This window comes from Anolis sagrei, chromosome 6 (genome assembly GCF_037176765.1).
Source record: "Anolis sagrei isolate rAnoSag1 chromosome 6, rAnoSag1.mat, whole genome shotgun sequence".
Taxonomy (NCBI): domain Eukaryota; kingdom Metazoa; phylum Chordata; class Lepidosauria; order Squamata; family Dactyloidae; genus Anolis; species Anolis sagrei.
The window spans coordinates 34,771,651-34,789,350 of NC_090026.1; the positions used below are offsets into that span (position 1 = coordinate 34,771,651).

Sequence of the window (17,700 nt, forward strand, 5' to 3'; positions counted from 1 at the left end):
TATATATATAGCCACAGTTTACCTGTTTGGTCAGTGTCTGTGTGAGAATAGGGACAAGATACTGGAGTGCACCCTTGGCATAGAATTTGCTGGTATGCTCTGGAGGTCTTCCTTGTTCTGCTGCCTAGAAAATAAAATACTCATCTCCGTTAGATGCAACAATATATACCTCTGAAAGAGATCCGCCGATTTGGCAGTTAAATATTAAATACTTCAAAAAGATGAGCACTGAAATAAGTTTCAGATTTGCCCAGCTGCTTAGAATACCTATAAATACTGACAACTGCAACTAAACTACTTGTTTAACTCCATCTCTGACTCTAGGCACACAATTAGGGCAGAAACTTGGAAAACAGATGACACCCCACTAAACTAAATTTCATCAAGATGGCTCTGATCAGTTAATTCTCATTCATCTATAACTTATCAGCAAAGCAGATTACAACGATCATACAATAACCACAGGATTAGTGGAGAAAACTGTCCAAGTTCTTTATGACACAGTATCATACAGCCAAGAACATTCAGATGGCAGTCCACCTGGACTCGTTCAGGCAAATAAACACCCCATAATAAAAAACAGAAACAAGTACAGTTTGTGAAGTTCGGTCTCAGCCTTTATAGGAAATATATGCATCACTTTAGTCAGAGTGGTGCATGGTGTCTCATCATGGACCAAATACAACTGTACTACAATAATCTGGAAAACATGTTATTTACAGGCCTTTAACTCACCTCTGATGCCTCAATAGCAAGGTCCATTTCTTCATCGCAGACATTTGACCAGAATTCGATCCCTTGAAGAGCCACCTCATCTATGTCACTTTTCATGGCTTCGATCGTTATCTTTGGATAAAGGAAAGTTGTTTCAGATCATATTCCTGTTCTGCCTAGAGAACATGATCATAAAAAAATTACATTTCCTTTCTTGATTCCTGCTTTTGAATACTCACAGCAAAAAGTGCAGGACCCATATAAGTCTCCATGTATTGATAATAAAGGGACATAATCTTCACCAAGTTCTGTAAGGCAGCTACTCGCACCTAAACACAAGGAAAGGGATTATTTTCAATTATTTTTACAGAGGCTTAAGAAAAGAAAGGAAGTTTACGATGATGTGTAGCGCACAAGATACAGGGACAAGTAATGCGGGGTTCAGCTTGTACTGTCAGAACAAGTAGTTTCATTGTCTGCTTCCAAATTCCAAAGAAGAAAAAACTGCCAGAAAACAGGAAGAATTACAAAGCAACTTTCATATTAAGTACCAGAGAAATAACTTTCCTATGCTACCGTATTTTTGTTAAGTATCACTGCAGCAAAAGACTACTGCCTTCTTCCAGGAAAACCATATGTATAAGTAGATCACAATTTCATTACACCAAGATAAAAAAGTAGCAGTTATACCACTATCCCCAGTCTGCCATTTGACAACTGTTTGGGAACATACTGAAGGGGTTTTGAATAGAATAAACCATCTCTACCCAATGCATTCCAGATAGTAACACCTTTAAAGAAACATCTATGGGGCTGATACTTGCAGTATTCATTTTCTATCATCTCTCAAGACATCAGTACTTTGTCACAATATAGGGCAATTTTTCACATGAGTGCTTTCTCACATTAACAGAGGGACACTATTCTTCCACAGTATCTACTTCAAAATGCCTGTGTTAATCAGCCTCTATAATAAGTTGTATATTAGTGTTCACCAAGTAGAGCTGTAACACATTAGGGATACAACTGTTCAGTAAGCTAATAATCCTATTAAGTTGTGAATGTTGTGTGCCTTTAAGTCACTTCCAACTCATGGTGACCGTAAGGTGAATCTATCATGGGATTTCCTTGGCAAGATTTATTTAGATCATGTTTGTCTTTGCCTTCCTCTGAGGCTGAGAGAGTGACTTTCCCAAAGTCACCCTGTTGCTTTCCCTGGCAGAGCAGGAAATTTGAACTCTGATCTCCATAGTCATAGCTCCACACTCAAACTACTACATCATGATCCTCATCTAATCGTGAGAAATTCACCAAACTGCTTCCAGTTCCCAACCAGATTCTGAACTATTCATTTGACAGGCTGACACTTGATCATCATATTTATTTGTATCTCCTTTTACCCCAAAATTGGGACTAAATATTTAAATATGGTCAGAATCTGGAGCAAGATTCTTTCCACTCATCTGATCAAACGTTACTATAATGAATTGCTGCCTTTATTAGAAAAGATGTGGGTAGCTTTAGCACCAAAGGCCAAGGAGGCTGATGATACTACTCTATATAGCACAGTCACATTAATGCTCTCCTGTAAAATAGACTTGTGGGCACTGTTATTAGGGAACCATGTAAGTCCAGTATCCTGTCTGACAGGAAGAGGGAGGCATCATAAGAGATTAAATGCTGGTAACCAGGCCCGATCCTTGGAGGTAACCAGCAATATAATAAGGCAGCCACATACTCAGAAAGCAACTAAATATAAAACCCAAACAATTCATGCAAAGTAGAATAATCAATGACTTATTCGCGTCAACACCTGAAAATGATAAGTCTTTGGGATGAAAACAACAGTGGATAGCAACTGAGTCTTTGGTTTATTTGTTTACAGTTTTGAGAGGTGAATTAAGGCACTTGGGATTTTGATTAACTCTTTAGTCTTCATTCCCAAACTAAACATATGGACAAAAAACTGAGTTTACCCAAACGTATCCTATCAGAATATGTTTTCAAGTTCTTTGGGGGTGTTTATCTGTATTCTTTCATTTTCATAACTTGCTACTGGTCCTATATGAAGTATTGCCAATAAAAATATCCTTTTATCCAAGTTTATCACCTTCTGCATGTTTCTTAAGACAGGTTTCATGCTTTGAACAGGTTTACATATCAACACCAGTATTAGTTGGTGTATCTTTTAGAAATAATTTAGGATTTACTTACCCTTGTATCCGGACATTGTGTTGCTTCACAGACTACTTGCATAATAAAGTGCCTTTCAGACTGGATATTGGAAGTAGAAAGAAATAAAAAATTAGGACTATAAATTGCACAACTTCCTAACTGTAAATACAGCTCCAGATAAAATAAAGCTAAAAATAATCTACATACTGCTAAGAGAACTGTAACAATATCAATCGTGAATTCAAACAGTCCCCAAAAACAAAAGACAGGTTCTCTTGGAATGTATGGGCAACAACCCATATGCTCTGTACTGTTTGCTTGGGCTGAGAGGAGGGTCTTCACTTATTTGACAGCTTTGACTTGAAATTCAATAGCTATTATTTCCACTTGTAAATACCTCAGTTTCACTGTTACTTTTGCATAGCATTAATATCTGACTCTGTCCACGTTGCTTCTACTTATAAAAGAACCTCTTTTAGGGTTAATATAGTCTCTCCTACTTCAGTTTTATAGTAATTATTTCAATACTTTAAATTAATCCCTTTCTAATTAACCATGCTTATTAATTTCATCGGGGGACATGAGAGAAGCCTCCTCGCAGGATTGCAAGACATCCGGGCATCCCCTGGGCAACGTTTTCATAGACGGCTGGTTCTCTCACCCCCCCATCAGCCTGCACGTCAATGACTTAAATCTAGAAATAGTTTTCTAAGATCTACAGAGACACTCACTGGAACACCTCAGCAAGCGGGAGTCCAAAAGTGGCAGGCTCAAACCCAGAACCTCAATCAATGGCTGATACCAAATGAGAGACTCCCCCCCGGGCACACAGAAGACAGGGTGACATGGAAGGCGCTGAACAGACTGCGCTCTGGCACCACAAGATGCAGAGCCAACTTCAAGAAATGGGGCCACAAAGTGGAATCCACAACATACAAGTGTGCAGAAGAGCAAACCACTGACCACCTGCTGCAATGCACCCTGAGCCCTGCCACATGCACAATGGAGGACCTTCTTGCAACAACACCAGAAGCACGCCAAGTGGCCAGCTACTGGTCAAAGGACATTTAATCAACTACTAAACTCGCAAATTTTGTATTTTGTCTGTTTGTTTTGTTCTGTTAGAAATGTAATACAATTGACTGGTTGCCCTGACACGACCAAAAAAAATTAATTTCATCTCAACCAAGGACCACAAACTTGCTCTAACGCAGATACATAACAAAAAGCCAAAGCAATAACCTTTAAAAGGAAGCAGCATCTTTTATATGAATGAGAGAGTCTAGACATAGCCTGTGTAACCTGTGCCCCCCCAGGTGTTTGGGGTTTCAGCTCTCAGAATTTCTGACCACTGGACAAGCTAGCTAGGGCTTCTGGGAGCTGATGTAAAAAACACAACCTACTGTTACGTCACAATTAGAGAAGACTCGCTGAACCAATAACATTTAAGTACGCATCTACCAAGTTTCCACTGATTCAATGGGTCTATTCTAGTAGTACAAATAATTGAATTTAGGTCTGTAGGCAATGATGTTACTCCTTAATCATTTTAATTTTTAAAGAAGAAGCAATATATAAAAATTGAAGAACAAAAGAAAAGAAACTATTTGAAAAGTGACTTAATTTAGATAACTCACAAACTTGCCACAATATTAATTTCCAAGTAAGTGTACAAAGTAGTTAAAGATCCACTATTGTCTCCAAGATAACTACAGCCTCTGGAAGGCTCTAATCCAGATGTAAGTAATTTCCATGGACTGCTGGGGCACATTAATCCCCTGCAGGACATCAGAGAGCCGCATAACATAGGTAATCATAAAGACATAAGCGTACACTGGATAAGTATTGAAACATTCTATTCATGTTAGAAAAACATTTCATAGTGAATTTACTGTAGATGCAGGAACCTGTAAAGAACAGGTAAACCAAGCTTAAGAATAGGCTGCCTAGAAATCTAAATGCAGGCCCTGAACACTGAAGAGATTGACTTATTCCCTATGTACTGAAATTATCTTCAATAAGGGCGAACAAGTTGGTGAGATAACTTACAATCAAGACCAATGTTATTACAATTGCCCAATTCCCTTCAGCAGGTTCAGCCATGTCACTGTAAAGTCACCTTGTTTGTAACTGGAATTCTGTTCTCTAACTAACTGAACATTATTTCTCAACTGTAAGAGGAGTTCGCTGTACAGAAGTCTACCCCAGCCTAGAAAAAAATGAAGTCTCAGCAGAAATGGGAGTGCATCACAACTCAGCGTGGTGCATGATTTCTCATCATAGACCATGAATTTATGTTTGTCCCTACTAGCTTTAAAACCACTCCCTGTCCCACCCTATTTGTCCACTTACCTCTTTGTCAAAATTTGCTTTGGTGAATTCCAAAGAATTCAAGAGAGCATTGGTAGCCGCTAGCTTCACATTATTACTTGGCTCTTCTTTCCTCATGCCCTGTATAATGGCTGTCAAAATCTCATTAGATTTGTCTTGAAGCTGTTCTGGGTCCTGACACAAGAATAAGAGCAAAGTTAAAGTACATAGGCAGCAGTTTAATCTCCAACATGGTACCAGAATAAAATTACGGTAAGGTGGAGTCCTTGAAGATTACCACAAGTATGTAGGTGTGTCATTTATACAATAGCTAGATTCCAAGCTTTCAAGAGCTCCGACCGAAAATGATTTGTGCACAATACCCTTATGCACCACTGAGGAATGTATTCTGTTACTTTAGGATATGTGAGATGTTTTTAAAAACTCAGATGAAAATCCCTGAAGACTGAAGTTCCCCAAATATACCTTTTTTCCTACAAAGAAATGACGCAACAAAAGAAAGCGAACAAGAGGAATATATGACAAGATTGCAGTACTAGGCACACTGGAATGAGAGAGAAAGTGAATCAGGAAGATGTAGTTCCCCAGAAATATAAACTTTAATCATCAGTCTTCCCTCTTGGACTATTGTGAAATACACAGATAATCTTCTGAAATGGTCTTCCTTCATAACAGCAGGCATAGATCAATGATCCACAAACTGCTTATGTAATACCATAAAGACACTTTAGCCTACAGAAGCAACTTCAGGAAGCTTGTCTACTCTCCTGTTTCACCCATGACAAAATGTTTTTATCTACTAGGCTAATACATTATTGTTGGCGAAATCCCCTGCATTTATCCCAAACAAAATGGGTAGGAAAGTATGGGCAACAAAAGCAAACGCAAGCTTCTGATGGTGAGACAGTGGACAACAACTTGTTGTAAATTATTATAATATCTACTATTTAATGAACCCAGTGGGTAACATTTATTTAAAATTAAGGCATCAAGAGAAGGATAAAGATAGCACGTTTATGAAGAAAAAAGTACAACACATACAGTCAAGAAGCACTTACAATATCCTGACAGATGTAGCCAATTGCCTCCAATGTTGACTCTTTCATATGCTCTGTACTGTGCTGATTTGTAACATTAGCTACCAGCTGAGGAATAAGTTCAGGCCACTGGTTCATGGGGATTTCTGCACAGGCGATGCCAGCAACGCACTGTGATGCTGAGCTGGGCCTGTAGGTTTCTGTACCTAAGGTCTGCAAAACCTACAAAGAAAAGAGGAATGAGTTGACATGCCAACAGGTAAGAATAACACATTAGAAACTCAAGTGGCTCTAACTAGTCCAACAACCATTTATTAGTGTTTTTGTTTTTAGGGGTTATTTGGGGTGCCAATTCAGAAAATTGCATTGGCTAGACTGCATCAGCATTATTTTCTTAGATATGGTTATTATGTTTTTCTACGTACAAGCAGATGGCAACTGGTAGATGGTACCCGAATCTCAAAAACTAGAACTGATAAGGGAAACCCAGTGCTATTTTTGGAATTAGCAGGCCAAATATACCCAGAAACAGGGCTAACATTTGAGGCACCAAAATATGTATTGGCCAGTGTTATGACACTGACTCTTAAACATATACTTAATAAGCCTTCAAAAGCAAGAAAAAAAATGATTTTCAGAAATTGCAAATGTTTTTACTTTTGAGTTGGAACAAGACACACAGGGAACAAGTCTTTGTAACAAATACATAGAAGCACTGCAGAAAGACAGGACAAATTTGAGGGGCAAGCCAGCAAAACTGAAAAGAAAAGTATTAAGGCTTTACATACGTAATTCTTGACTTCTCGGCGAGCATTGGCGTCGATTGCAATCCATCTCTGCTGGTGCTGGGCCTTTACGTCAGGGTCTTTAGATGTCAAAGAGTTTTTGATCTGTAAACCAGCTGCAACTCTGGCAACCTGGCTATTTCCTGGGTTTGCTAGTACTCTGGACAGTTCCACAAGAAAAGTAGGCTGGCCAAAAATGAGAGGGAGAGAATGAGGTGAAAACACTTTAGTAACCCATATTGGCTTGAATTCAAACTTTTAAATGGGTTTATTTCAAACTGAATTTAAGTATCAAAAACTAATAACATCTAATGAATACTTTCAGACGTTCAAGTTCAGTATATATATATGCTTCTGTATCTTAATAGCTATTCTTCTTACGATTCATTTAGCATTTTATGAACTAAGGCAAACTGACTTGCTTCATGTAATTCAGCAAAACTGTGCCAAGCTCAAATATCATCCCATTTAAGTCCACAATAGCATACTGATTGCGCTCTCATTCGTTCAAACTGAGAGATTATGTCACATCTGGAGCACCACAGATTTTCCACTACTGTTCTTTGAAGACTACTACTGACCACACAAACACCACTGCTTGATCTTCTCCATGTCATAGGAGTATCTGAAGCCAGTTGCTTCAACCTGCAGCTTATCAAGGCTAACTGCTTAAGTCTCTACATCAGTTCTAAAGTGGAATTAAATCCATGAAAGCTCATGCTAAAATCAGGTAGTCTTAAAGGTGCTGCTAGATTCACCCTGCTTTTCTTTATATCGTTACATTTCACCTTTCTGATTTCAATTAGACTCCCTCTCTTTTACCCTCCTTCTGATATTTCATTCCAAATAGATTTCTACTTGTACATAGTCAAATATTATCTTAAGCAGTTCATGAAGTATCTTATACATATTATTTAAAAATATCAAAATACAAGCCAAGCATATAAAATTTGCTATAAGGCTGGGCAAAAGAGAAAATACATGCAACCCGAAGCAGCAATACACCATGGGATTCTGAAGATTCTAATAGAATTCCAATTGAGAGCCCCCACCCCACCCCCATTGCTACTTTGGACTCATTCCTGATGTTTATCTAAGCTTTGTGGCAATTAAGGCTTAACTAAATGATAAAGTACATTGTATTAATGGGCAATCACATACATAGTGATACTACATATAAAATGAAAATCAAAATTAATAGTCCTGTTTTCTTGGATCAATTAGCCTTCCCATAATATTACAGGTTAAATACACTTCTATACAGTAATTTTTTAAAAACGGGGATGCTAAGCTGGGCCTGTAGGCTTCTGTATCCAAGGCCTGTAAAACCTTCAGAGAGAAGAACGGATTGACATGCCAACACCTGGAAGTGACTCACAGTTGATCAGTCAATTTATCCCACGGTTGTTATTTGTGTGCCAACATGTCCAGCTAATAAGGATATTATGTAAAGTCATCGAATTGTATAGTGTAAGTCTGCAAAAATCCGCCCAGAGTGCATGAGTGCAAAGGGCAATTTGTTCAAGAGCAACTGACAGATTTGATGACTTTTTTTTCCAGTTACACTAGGATATATTGGCAGGCCAACTATGAAGTAATTTCCACTATGAATGCCCATAGAAAAAATGTGTTAATATCAGATAAGCTTTATTTATCCAGGCTGAACTGTGCAAAGGATGAGACACAAGTCAAACACTCTCTACAGTTGTGTAGTGCTTTGCTAATGCAGATCTGGAGACAAGAGGTCCGGCATTGAAGAAATACCTGGAATCTCACCACTGGGAACATTGATGCTGCTGCCTGAAATTTCAATATATGCCTATTTAAAGTTGCTAAAGTGTTGATGACCAGGGATTTGTTTCGACCTTCCTATGTATATCAGTTTTAAAAAAAATCTAGATCAGTGGTTCTCAACCTGTGGGTCCCCAGATGTTCTGGCCTTCAACTCCCAGAAATCCTAACAGCTGGTAAACTGGTTGGGATTTCTGGGAGTTGTAAACCAAAACACTTGGGGACCCACAGGTTGAGAACTACTGGTCTAGATTCAAGCAACAGATTGCTGTGTGCTGTAGAGGGCTAATGTTGTAGAAGGACAATCCCAAAGTTCCTCTCTATAACTGCAGTTTTGTGAATTGTAGCTTTTTCTTATCTTCCAAGTGGGCTGGTGCCAATTATTAGTGGAATAGGAACTCTTTTCTCAGTCCTCCTACAACAACTTTGTTTCATTTCTTACATAAGGACTAGCCCAGTTTGGAATATTTTTGCTTTACCGTATACCTTCCTACTTTTATCCAGGAAAAAGACCTAAATTATTATCCTTTCTTATTCTAAATCGTTAAAGAAAATTTGGTAAAATGGACTAGACGCAGCCACAATACAGATTAAAGAGATGTGCATGCTTGACCTTGCCACAACCCAGTGTGAAAGGGATGGAGATCAGAAAACTACAAATTACCCCAATGGCAAATGCACATGAAAGCACTATATGACAACCTGATTGAACAGCAGTGGTTTTGAAGACAAACACACTGTCAGTATTTGTGTTTGCCACTGAAGTTTCAGGCAGCTATCTATCAGAGCATAAATGTAAAGGGTGAAACAAGCTAAACAACTGTAAGAAAAAAAGCAATACAAAACAACCCTAAACTGAAATAGCCACCTCACAGTATGTTGTACTCCCCACACATATTTGAACTGTACATTCAATTCACCAGGAATCCCTAACCCATGTGATACATAAGTAAAATAAAGGCACTATTTGGCATAATTTGCGATGCTAAAATATTCACATCTGTGAACAGCAGTTAATTTTCAGATTTTTGCAGGAATCACAAATAGCAGGAATGTTGCTGCATGTGGGATCATATTTCCAATCACTGGTCAGCCAAGAAGCTCGCTGGCTGACCTTTAGCTATCAACTTCAGGACCAAGCTATCCTAGGGGCCCTTCCACACGGCCATATAACCCAGAATATCAAGGCAGAAAATCCCACAATATCTGCTTTAAAGTGGGTTATCCGAGTCCACCCACACTGACATATATTTCAGTTCAAAGCAGATGTGGGATTTCTTTCAACTGTGTGGAAGGTGCCCTAGAAGTCTGCTGTGAAGATAAAATGGAACAGTGTATATACAAAACTTTGGAAAGATTTCAAAGTATATTTATCACTCTGTATTTTTATCTCATCTTAAGTAGGGGGGAAAGTACATCAACACCTTTATAAGAAACAAGTTTGTGTGACTGTCACCAGAAATTTCAATGTAACCCAACAGAACATAACTTTGTAAATTAAACTCAAATGGAAAGAATGGGATGTAAACATATTGGGCACTTTGACTTTTCAACATTTGGTTTCTCCAAGAATAATACCTAGAATTGTCTCAAAAGTAAAGCGCCGAAAGGCCAGATACCAAGCAGGATGTTTCCCATGGCTTCATCCCCATACCAGGCCTGCCTCCACAGAATTCCAGAACAATCTCTTTGGTGTTTTTGTTCTTTTGGTAGAACTTGGAAAACTAATGTTTAAGACTCTCTCCCCCGTAATCAAACATATTCATTATATGCACTGTTATATTGTGAGACTGTTTATTCTTGAGATTAGTAGCTTTTAAGTATGTTCTCCTTTTTATCTGTGACTTTCACTTGTTCTGTATGCCTGGGTTGTGATTCTGTTGTTGAATGCAAGGGGTCCTCAAACTAAGGCCCGAGGGCCAGATATGGCCCTTGCTCAGGATCAACGTAGATCTGAAACAACTTGAAAGCACACAACAAAAAACAATCTCGTCAGCCAAAAGCAGTCCCACACTTCCCACTGAAATACTAATAAGTTTATATTTGTCAAAAATTCATTTTAATTATTGTATTGTTTTTAAGTGTTCTTGCACTACAAATAAGATATGTGCAATGTGCATAGGAATTCATTCATTTTTTTTCAAATTATAATCTGGCCCTCCAACAGCTTGAGCAACTGTGGCCTGGCCCTCTGTTTAAAAAGTTGGAGGACCCCTGTTGTATGCCAATAAAGGCTCTGTGTGTGTGTGTGTATTGTACCCCTTGCAGCAAATTTGAGGGATCTCAGTATCTTCATCCTCAGTATATATTATCTTGTTATATCTGAGTATTATCAATTTTTTATAAACTCCGTATTATCATCCTGTTACACTGGAGTATTACTGCCACTTTCATAAAGCAAAGCAACACACAACTATTTTATGCATTTTATTATTATTATTATTAACTTTATTTGCATCTCCCGAAGGACTCGATGCGGCTTACAAAGGCCAAGGCCTCAAACACAACATAACAATACAAAACCTAAAGCAAATTCAAAACAATTCAAGCAATATTAAACAACAAGCAATAAACAATCCACCAAGACACAATAAAACTGGGCCGGGCCAGAGTAATGGGTACAGAATTAAAAGTGCTGATGTGACAGGTGACATGTAAGGATTATAGGGTAAGTGCAGTGTGCAGCAATCTTAATTCTAATAAAGTGCTTCTGGGACTTGTTAATGGAGTATTCCTATTCTGGAAAGGCACATCGGAATAGCCAGGTCTTCAAGTTCTTTCTAAAGACTGCCAATGTAGGGGCCATATTTTTCAGAGTTGTGCTTCACACATGTAACTCCCACCACTACAACCTCTTCTGTTGAATATTTCTATTAGTTTTGCTCTAAAGGGTACTTCTGATGGCAGGACTGAATTGTTATTTCACCAAGTGATGTGAAAACTTAAGGATGGCAATTCACACATTTTGAACCGGGCTTGGCCTCAAACCACATACAAAAGAAAACCCGGATCAAAAGAAAGTTATATGGGCCAGATCTGGATAAAAGCAGAAAACACTGGTGTCCCTTCCACACAGCTGAATACAATCCCACATTATCTGCTTTGAACTGGGATACATGGCAGTGTGGACTCAGTTCAAAGCAGATATTGAGGGATTTCTGCCTTGATATTCCGAGTTATATGGCTGTGTGGAAGGGCCCTTGGAAAGCGGGAATGGGAGAGGAAGTTGGTTGATCACGGGAAGAGAAAGTGAAAAAAATGGCCCAGAGGCAGCAGATGGTAATGCTTAAACTAATGAAGGATGGCAGGAGGGAGAAAACGAAACTCAGTGAGGCCCGCCTAGGCTGAAAGGCCCGTTTTCCGCCGCGGGAGTTGCCTCCTCCCTCCTCCTCCTCCTCCTCCCCTGGCTGCGCCTAACTCCTCATGCCGGCTTCCCACATGGCCGGCCCCCGCAGGCCCCATCCATCCACCCGCCCTCCTCCCCCACTTTCCCTCCAAGCATGCAGCGCGGCAGAGCCAAACGGCCCTCCTCTTCCTTTTCCCTCCCGCGGACCCGGCTTGCCGTCGCGATTGGGTGGCGCGACTCTGAGGAGCCTTGCCATTGGCTGATTCTGTCATTTCCCCCTCCCCTCCTCCCCGCAAAAAGAAAAAAAAAATCCTTCGGTTAGGCTGCGCCCCTCTATGGCGGTTCGGCCTATGGCTTTTTTTTAAACACACACACACAGAGGGAGGAAGGGAGGGAATCCCGCTTTTGCAAACCCCACCCAAAGCTCGCCTTAAGCCCGATTTCCCCCTCTTACCAGGTTCTCGATGGCTGCCTGCTCCAAGAACTTCTGAGCCGCTTCGAGCTCGGTGCAATCTGCAGAGAATAAGGAGGAGGAAGATATATTTGGGGGGGAGGGGAATCAGTGATGCCCCCCAAAACATACACACACCCCAATATCCGAGGGCCCTTCCACACAGCCCTACATGCCAGAATATCAAGGAAGAAAATCCCACATTCAAAAACCCAGTTCAAATCAGATATTGTGGGATTTTCTGCCTTGATATTCTCGGATGTGTGGAAGGGGCCCAAGTCTCAGCTCATGAGCGACCCCTCCCCATCTTTTCATCCACAACCAGTAGCAATCAGGGCATGTCCTATATAACAGTCCTGATGCCCACATTCCCATCAGTAGGCCAACTCAGGGTCTTCGTGTTTCATTGACCCTTCTGAGCAAACTTTTCAACATATCAAAGAGTACAAAAAGATATTTGGGGGGAAAATATATAAACAATTCTCCACACAGCCATATAACCCAGAGTATCAAGGCAGGAAATCCCACATCTGCTTTCAACTGGGATAATAATATCAATAATGAAGAATACAAAAAGATATTTGGGGAGTCTTGTGTTCCACTCTCATCAAGAAATGAAGAAACGGGAAAATATATAAACAATTCTCCTGAATCAGAAGAGCCCTTCCACACAGCCATATAACCCAGAGTATCAAGGCAGGAAATCCCACAACACCTACTTTGAACTGGGATAATAATAATAATAATAATGAAGAGTACAAAAAGATATTTGGGGAGTCTTGTGTTCCACTCTCAAGAAATGAAGAAACAGGAAAAATATATTAAAAATTCCCCTGAATCAGAGTCCAGCCATATAACCCAGAGTATCAAGGCAGGAAATCCCACAACATTATTATTTATAACCCGCCACCATCTCCTCAAAGGGGACTCGGGGCGGCTGACATGAGGCCAGGCCCAAAATAATACAACATAATTAAACACAAAATAACAAGAAAGTACATAACAAAAATATAAAATAACAAATAAAATCAAACACAGAGGGCGGGCCAGATGTATGAGGTGAAATGTTAAAACGTTATATGGCAGTGTGAACTTAGGGCCCTTCCACACAGTCCTATATCCCAGAATATCAAGACAGAAAATCCCACAATATCTGCTTTGAACTAGGTTATCTGAGTCCACGCTCAGATAATGAGGGATTTTCTGGGTTATATGGCTGTGTGGAAGCGCCCAGAGAGGAAGAGCTTTGCCACCCCATCCTACATGCTAGGCCGCTAGGCCCACTGATTTGACAAAGAAGACCTCTTTGGAAATATGGGGCAGGTCGTTTGGGAGAGATGGCCTTCAGCCACGGCCTGGGCTCCACTCCTAACACAGGGCCCTTCCACACAGCCATATTGGGGCAGGTAATTCACAATATCTGCTTTGAATTGGGTTGTTTGCGCCTACACTGCCATATGCAATGTATTTTAATTGTGCTATATTTTATTCTGTTTTTGTTGTGCATGGCCCCCATATAAGCCACCCCAAGCCCTTCCGGGGAGGTGGTGGCGGGATAGAATAATAAAATTATTATGATCATTATTATTATTACACAATCATATAATCCAGTTTTATGTGGATTTTATACAGGCATGTAGAAAGGGCCACAATCATAGATCAATGCCTGGGAAACCAAAGGCCCTTCCGCACAGCCCTATATCCCAGAATATTAAGGCAGAAAATCCCCCAATATCTGCTTTGACATGAGTTATCTGAGTCCACAATCAGATAATGTGGGATTTTCTGCCTTGATATTGTGAGATATAGGGCTGTGTGGAAGGGCTTCGGGCCCTCAAAGAAAACTCTGGAGGACACGTGTGAATGACTTTGATTTAAAAAACCCCAACTCTTTTGTTATATACAAAGGTAGACATTGGACCTCTTTCTTGACCATTTTAAGGATGCAATGTGCAACTCCTTCAACTTCCTGACAGAAGTAGCAGCTTTGCCCCACGGCCATATGCTGAGAACAAGGAAGGGAGGGGGGAGAGATAGAGAGAGAAATCCGCCCCACCCAGGGTCCTGCCACAGGCCACAGAGAACCTTTGAGGACCCTTCCACACAGCCATATAATCCTGAACATCAAGGCAGATAGCCCACATATCTACTTTGGATTGGGTTATCTGAGGTCCCCTCCACATAGCTGAATAAAATCCCAGATTATCTGCTTTGCAATATATGGCAGTGTGGTCTCAGGCCCTCCACACAGTCCTATATCCCAGAATATCAAGATAGGAAATTCCCAATTATCTGAGTGTGGACTCAGATAACCCAGTTCAAAGCAGATATTGTGGGATTTCCTGCCTTGATATCCTGGGATATAGGGCTGTGTGGAAGAGCCCTGAGATAACCCAGTTCAAAATAGATATTCTGGGATTTAGGGCTGTGTGGAAGGGCCCTGAGATAACCCAGTTCAAACTATATTCTGGGATTTTCTGCCCTGATATCCTGGGATATAGGGCTGTGTGGAAGGGCCCTGAAATAACCCAATTCAAAATACATATTATGGGATTTTCTACCCTGATATCCTGGGACATAGGGCTGTGTGGAAGGGCCCTGAGATAACCCAGTTCAAAATTGATGTTCTGATATCCTGGGATATGGGGTTGTGTGGAAGGGCCCTGAAATAACCCAGTTCAAAATAGATAATGTGGAATTTTCTACCCTGATATCGTGGGATATAGGGCTGTGTGGAAGGCCCTGAAATAACCCAGTTCAAAATAGATAATGTGGGATTTTCTACCCTGATGTTCTGGGATATAGGGTTGTGTGAAAGGCCCTGAAATAACCCAGTTCAAAATAGACATTGTGGGATTTTGTGCCCTGATGTTCTGTGCTATATGGCTGTGTGGAGGGGCCCTGAGTCCACACTGCCTTATAACACAGTTCAAAGCAGATATTGTGGGATTTTATACAGCTGTGTGGAAGGGGCCTAAGCCAGACTCTCCCCTCCCCAACCTTCCCACTTCTCTCGTTTTGGGCATCGAATCCTCCACCACCCCGCATTCCCCAAACACGTGTCATCAACACCAGGAATGGCCCCCAACAAGATCCAGGAAAGAGGCCTCTTTGTGCTCAGAATCGTATGGAAGGGGAGGGGGGACCATGATCCCAATTCCCACGCGACTGCTCGCCACGCTGGGCCTCAGCCACTTCCACGTTGAGAGCGAGCGAGCGAGCGAGCGAGCGAGCGAGCCGGTCCTTACAAGGCCTTCCTCCTCCCTTCCTTCCTTCCCCTTTGGCTACTTTCCTCGCCTCCCTTCCAACGGCCTTCCTTGAGCTTTGGGGCTTTTTCTTCCCGCGTTCCGAAGGGAGCCGGTGCCCAACGGCCTCCCTTCCCCATTCCCCATATGGGCTCCCTTCTTCCCTCCTGGCCTTCTTTGCCCCTTTTACCTGGCGAGACGGTCTTCTCCAAGATAGTAATGAGCTCCATGACGGCGCAGGCGGCGGCAGCGTGAGGTAAAAACTGGGAGGGAAAGGAAGGAAAGGGGGGAGAGGGAGAGAGGGGAGAGAGGCCGAGGCGGGAATCTGCTGCCGCCGCCGCCGCCTCAGTAGTTCGACGGCCCGTTGGTCTCTGCGTGTGCCTGCCTCCTTCTCGCGCGCTTTCCTCCTCCTCCTCCTCCTTCTTCTTCCCCCTCAGTTGCGGGGCGGCCCCACCCCCGCCCGCTTGCTTGCCTGCCTGCCCGCCCGCCGGAAGCGCCTCGACCTCTCTTCTACTACTTCCCCTCCCCCTCCCCAACCGGAAGAGGGGAAAGGAAGGAAGGAAGGAGGGAGGGAGGGAGGAGGGGAAAAAGGCGCGCGCGGCGAGGTGAAGCTAGTCCGAATGGGGAGGAGAGGGAGAGGAACTCAAGTGCGAGTGCGCATGCGCGCGCCTGCCTCCCCTCCCCTCCCTCATGCGTCTTCCCTCTCCCTTGTTTGACTGACTCCAACGAGGCCTTCAGTCACGTCAACGTCCGTTGGCGTAAAAAGGAGGCGAGCGTGCTCACGCACGGAACCAATGACAGCTCTTAGCCCCGCCTCTCAACCCCGTCGTTGCCTGTCTGTCATGCTCCGCTTCGGCCGCTTATTGGTCGAACGCCAGCCAACATCCAACCCGGCGCAGTTTTTTTAAATAGTCATAGAATCCTAGAGTTGGAAGAGACTAGACCTCATGGGCCATCCAGCCCAACCCCCTGCCAAGAAGCAGGAATATTGCATTCAAAGCACCCCTGACAGATGGCCACCTAGCAGTAAATGCAGGTCAAGAGGACACATGGGATTTGGATTTCTTACACATAATTATAGAATCATAGAATCAAAGAGTTGGAAGAGACCTCATGGGCCATCCAGTCCAACCCCCTGCCAAGAAGCAGGAATATTGCATTCAAAGCACCCCCGACAGATGGCCATCCAGCCTCTGTTTAAAAGCCTCCAAAGAAGGAGACTCCACCACACCCCCAAGCAGAGAGTTCCACTACTGAATGGCTTTCACAGTCAGGAAGTTCTTCCTAATGTTCAGATGGAATCTCCTTTCTTGTAGTTTGAAGCCATTGTTCCGCGTCCTAGTTTCCAAGGAAGCAGAAAACAAGCTTGCTCCCTCCTCCCTATGACTTCCTCTCATGTATTTATACATGGATATCATGTCTCCTCTCAGCCTTCTCTTCTTCAGGCTAAACATGCCCAGCTCTTTAAGTCGCTCCTCATAGGGCTTGTTCTCCAGACCCCTGATCATTTTAGTCACCCTCCTCTGGACACATTCCAGCTTGTCAACATCTCAGTCTCCCTGAATAATGTCTTGTTGAAGGCTTTCATGGGTAGCGGTGTGGCCATGTTCCAGAAGCATTCTCTTCTGACATTTCGCCCACATCTGCTGCTGAGTATGCATGCCCAGTGTGGAACACATCTCACCACGCTAAAACAGTGGATGTGGCTCTTAATGAAACATGCTGCATTATCACGGGGTGTCTGCGTTTACTACACCATTAGAGAAATTAAACTGCTTAGCCGGTATTGCACCACCTGACATCTGCCGGGAAGTAGCAACCAATA

General features: G+C 42.1%; 1 protein-coding gene across 1 annotated transcript in view; it reads right to left on the bottom strand.

Moving 5' to 3' along the window:
• Positions 1-16,525, bottom strand: part of KPNB1 (karyopherin subunit beta 1) — a 35,827-nt gene extending 19,302 nt beyond the window's left edge. The window contains exons 1-9 of the mRNA XM_060780908.2: positions 16,066-16,525; positions 12,634-12,692; positions 7,046-7,228; positions 6,279-6,479; positions 5,242-5,394; positions 2,929-2,988; positions 954-1,043; positions 736-846; positions 23-124 (exon numbers count right to left, since the gene is read on the bottom strand). Coding sequence (XP_060636891.1) covers positions 23-124; positions 736-846; positions 954-1,043; positions 2,929-2,988; positions 5,242-5,394; positions 6,279-6,479; positions 7,046-7,228; positions 12,634-12,692; positions 16,066-16,105 — 999 coding nt within the window. The 5' untranslated portion in view covers positions 16,106-16,525. The remainder of the gene's footprint in view (positions 1-22; positions 125-735; positions 847-953; positions 1,044-2,928; positions 2,989-5,241; positions 5,395-6,278; positions 6,480-7,045; positions 7,229-12,633; positions 12,693-16,065) is intronic.
• Between the last annotated feature and the right edge of the window lie 1,175 nt (positions 16,526-17,700).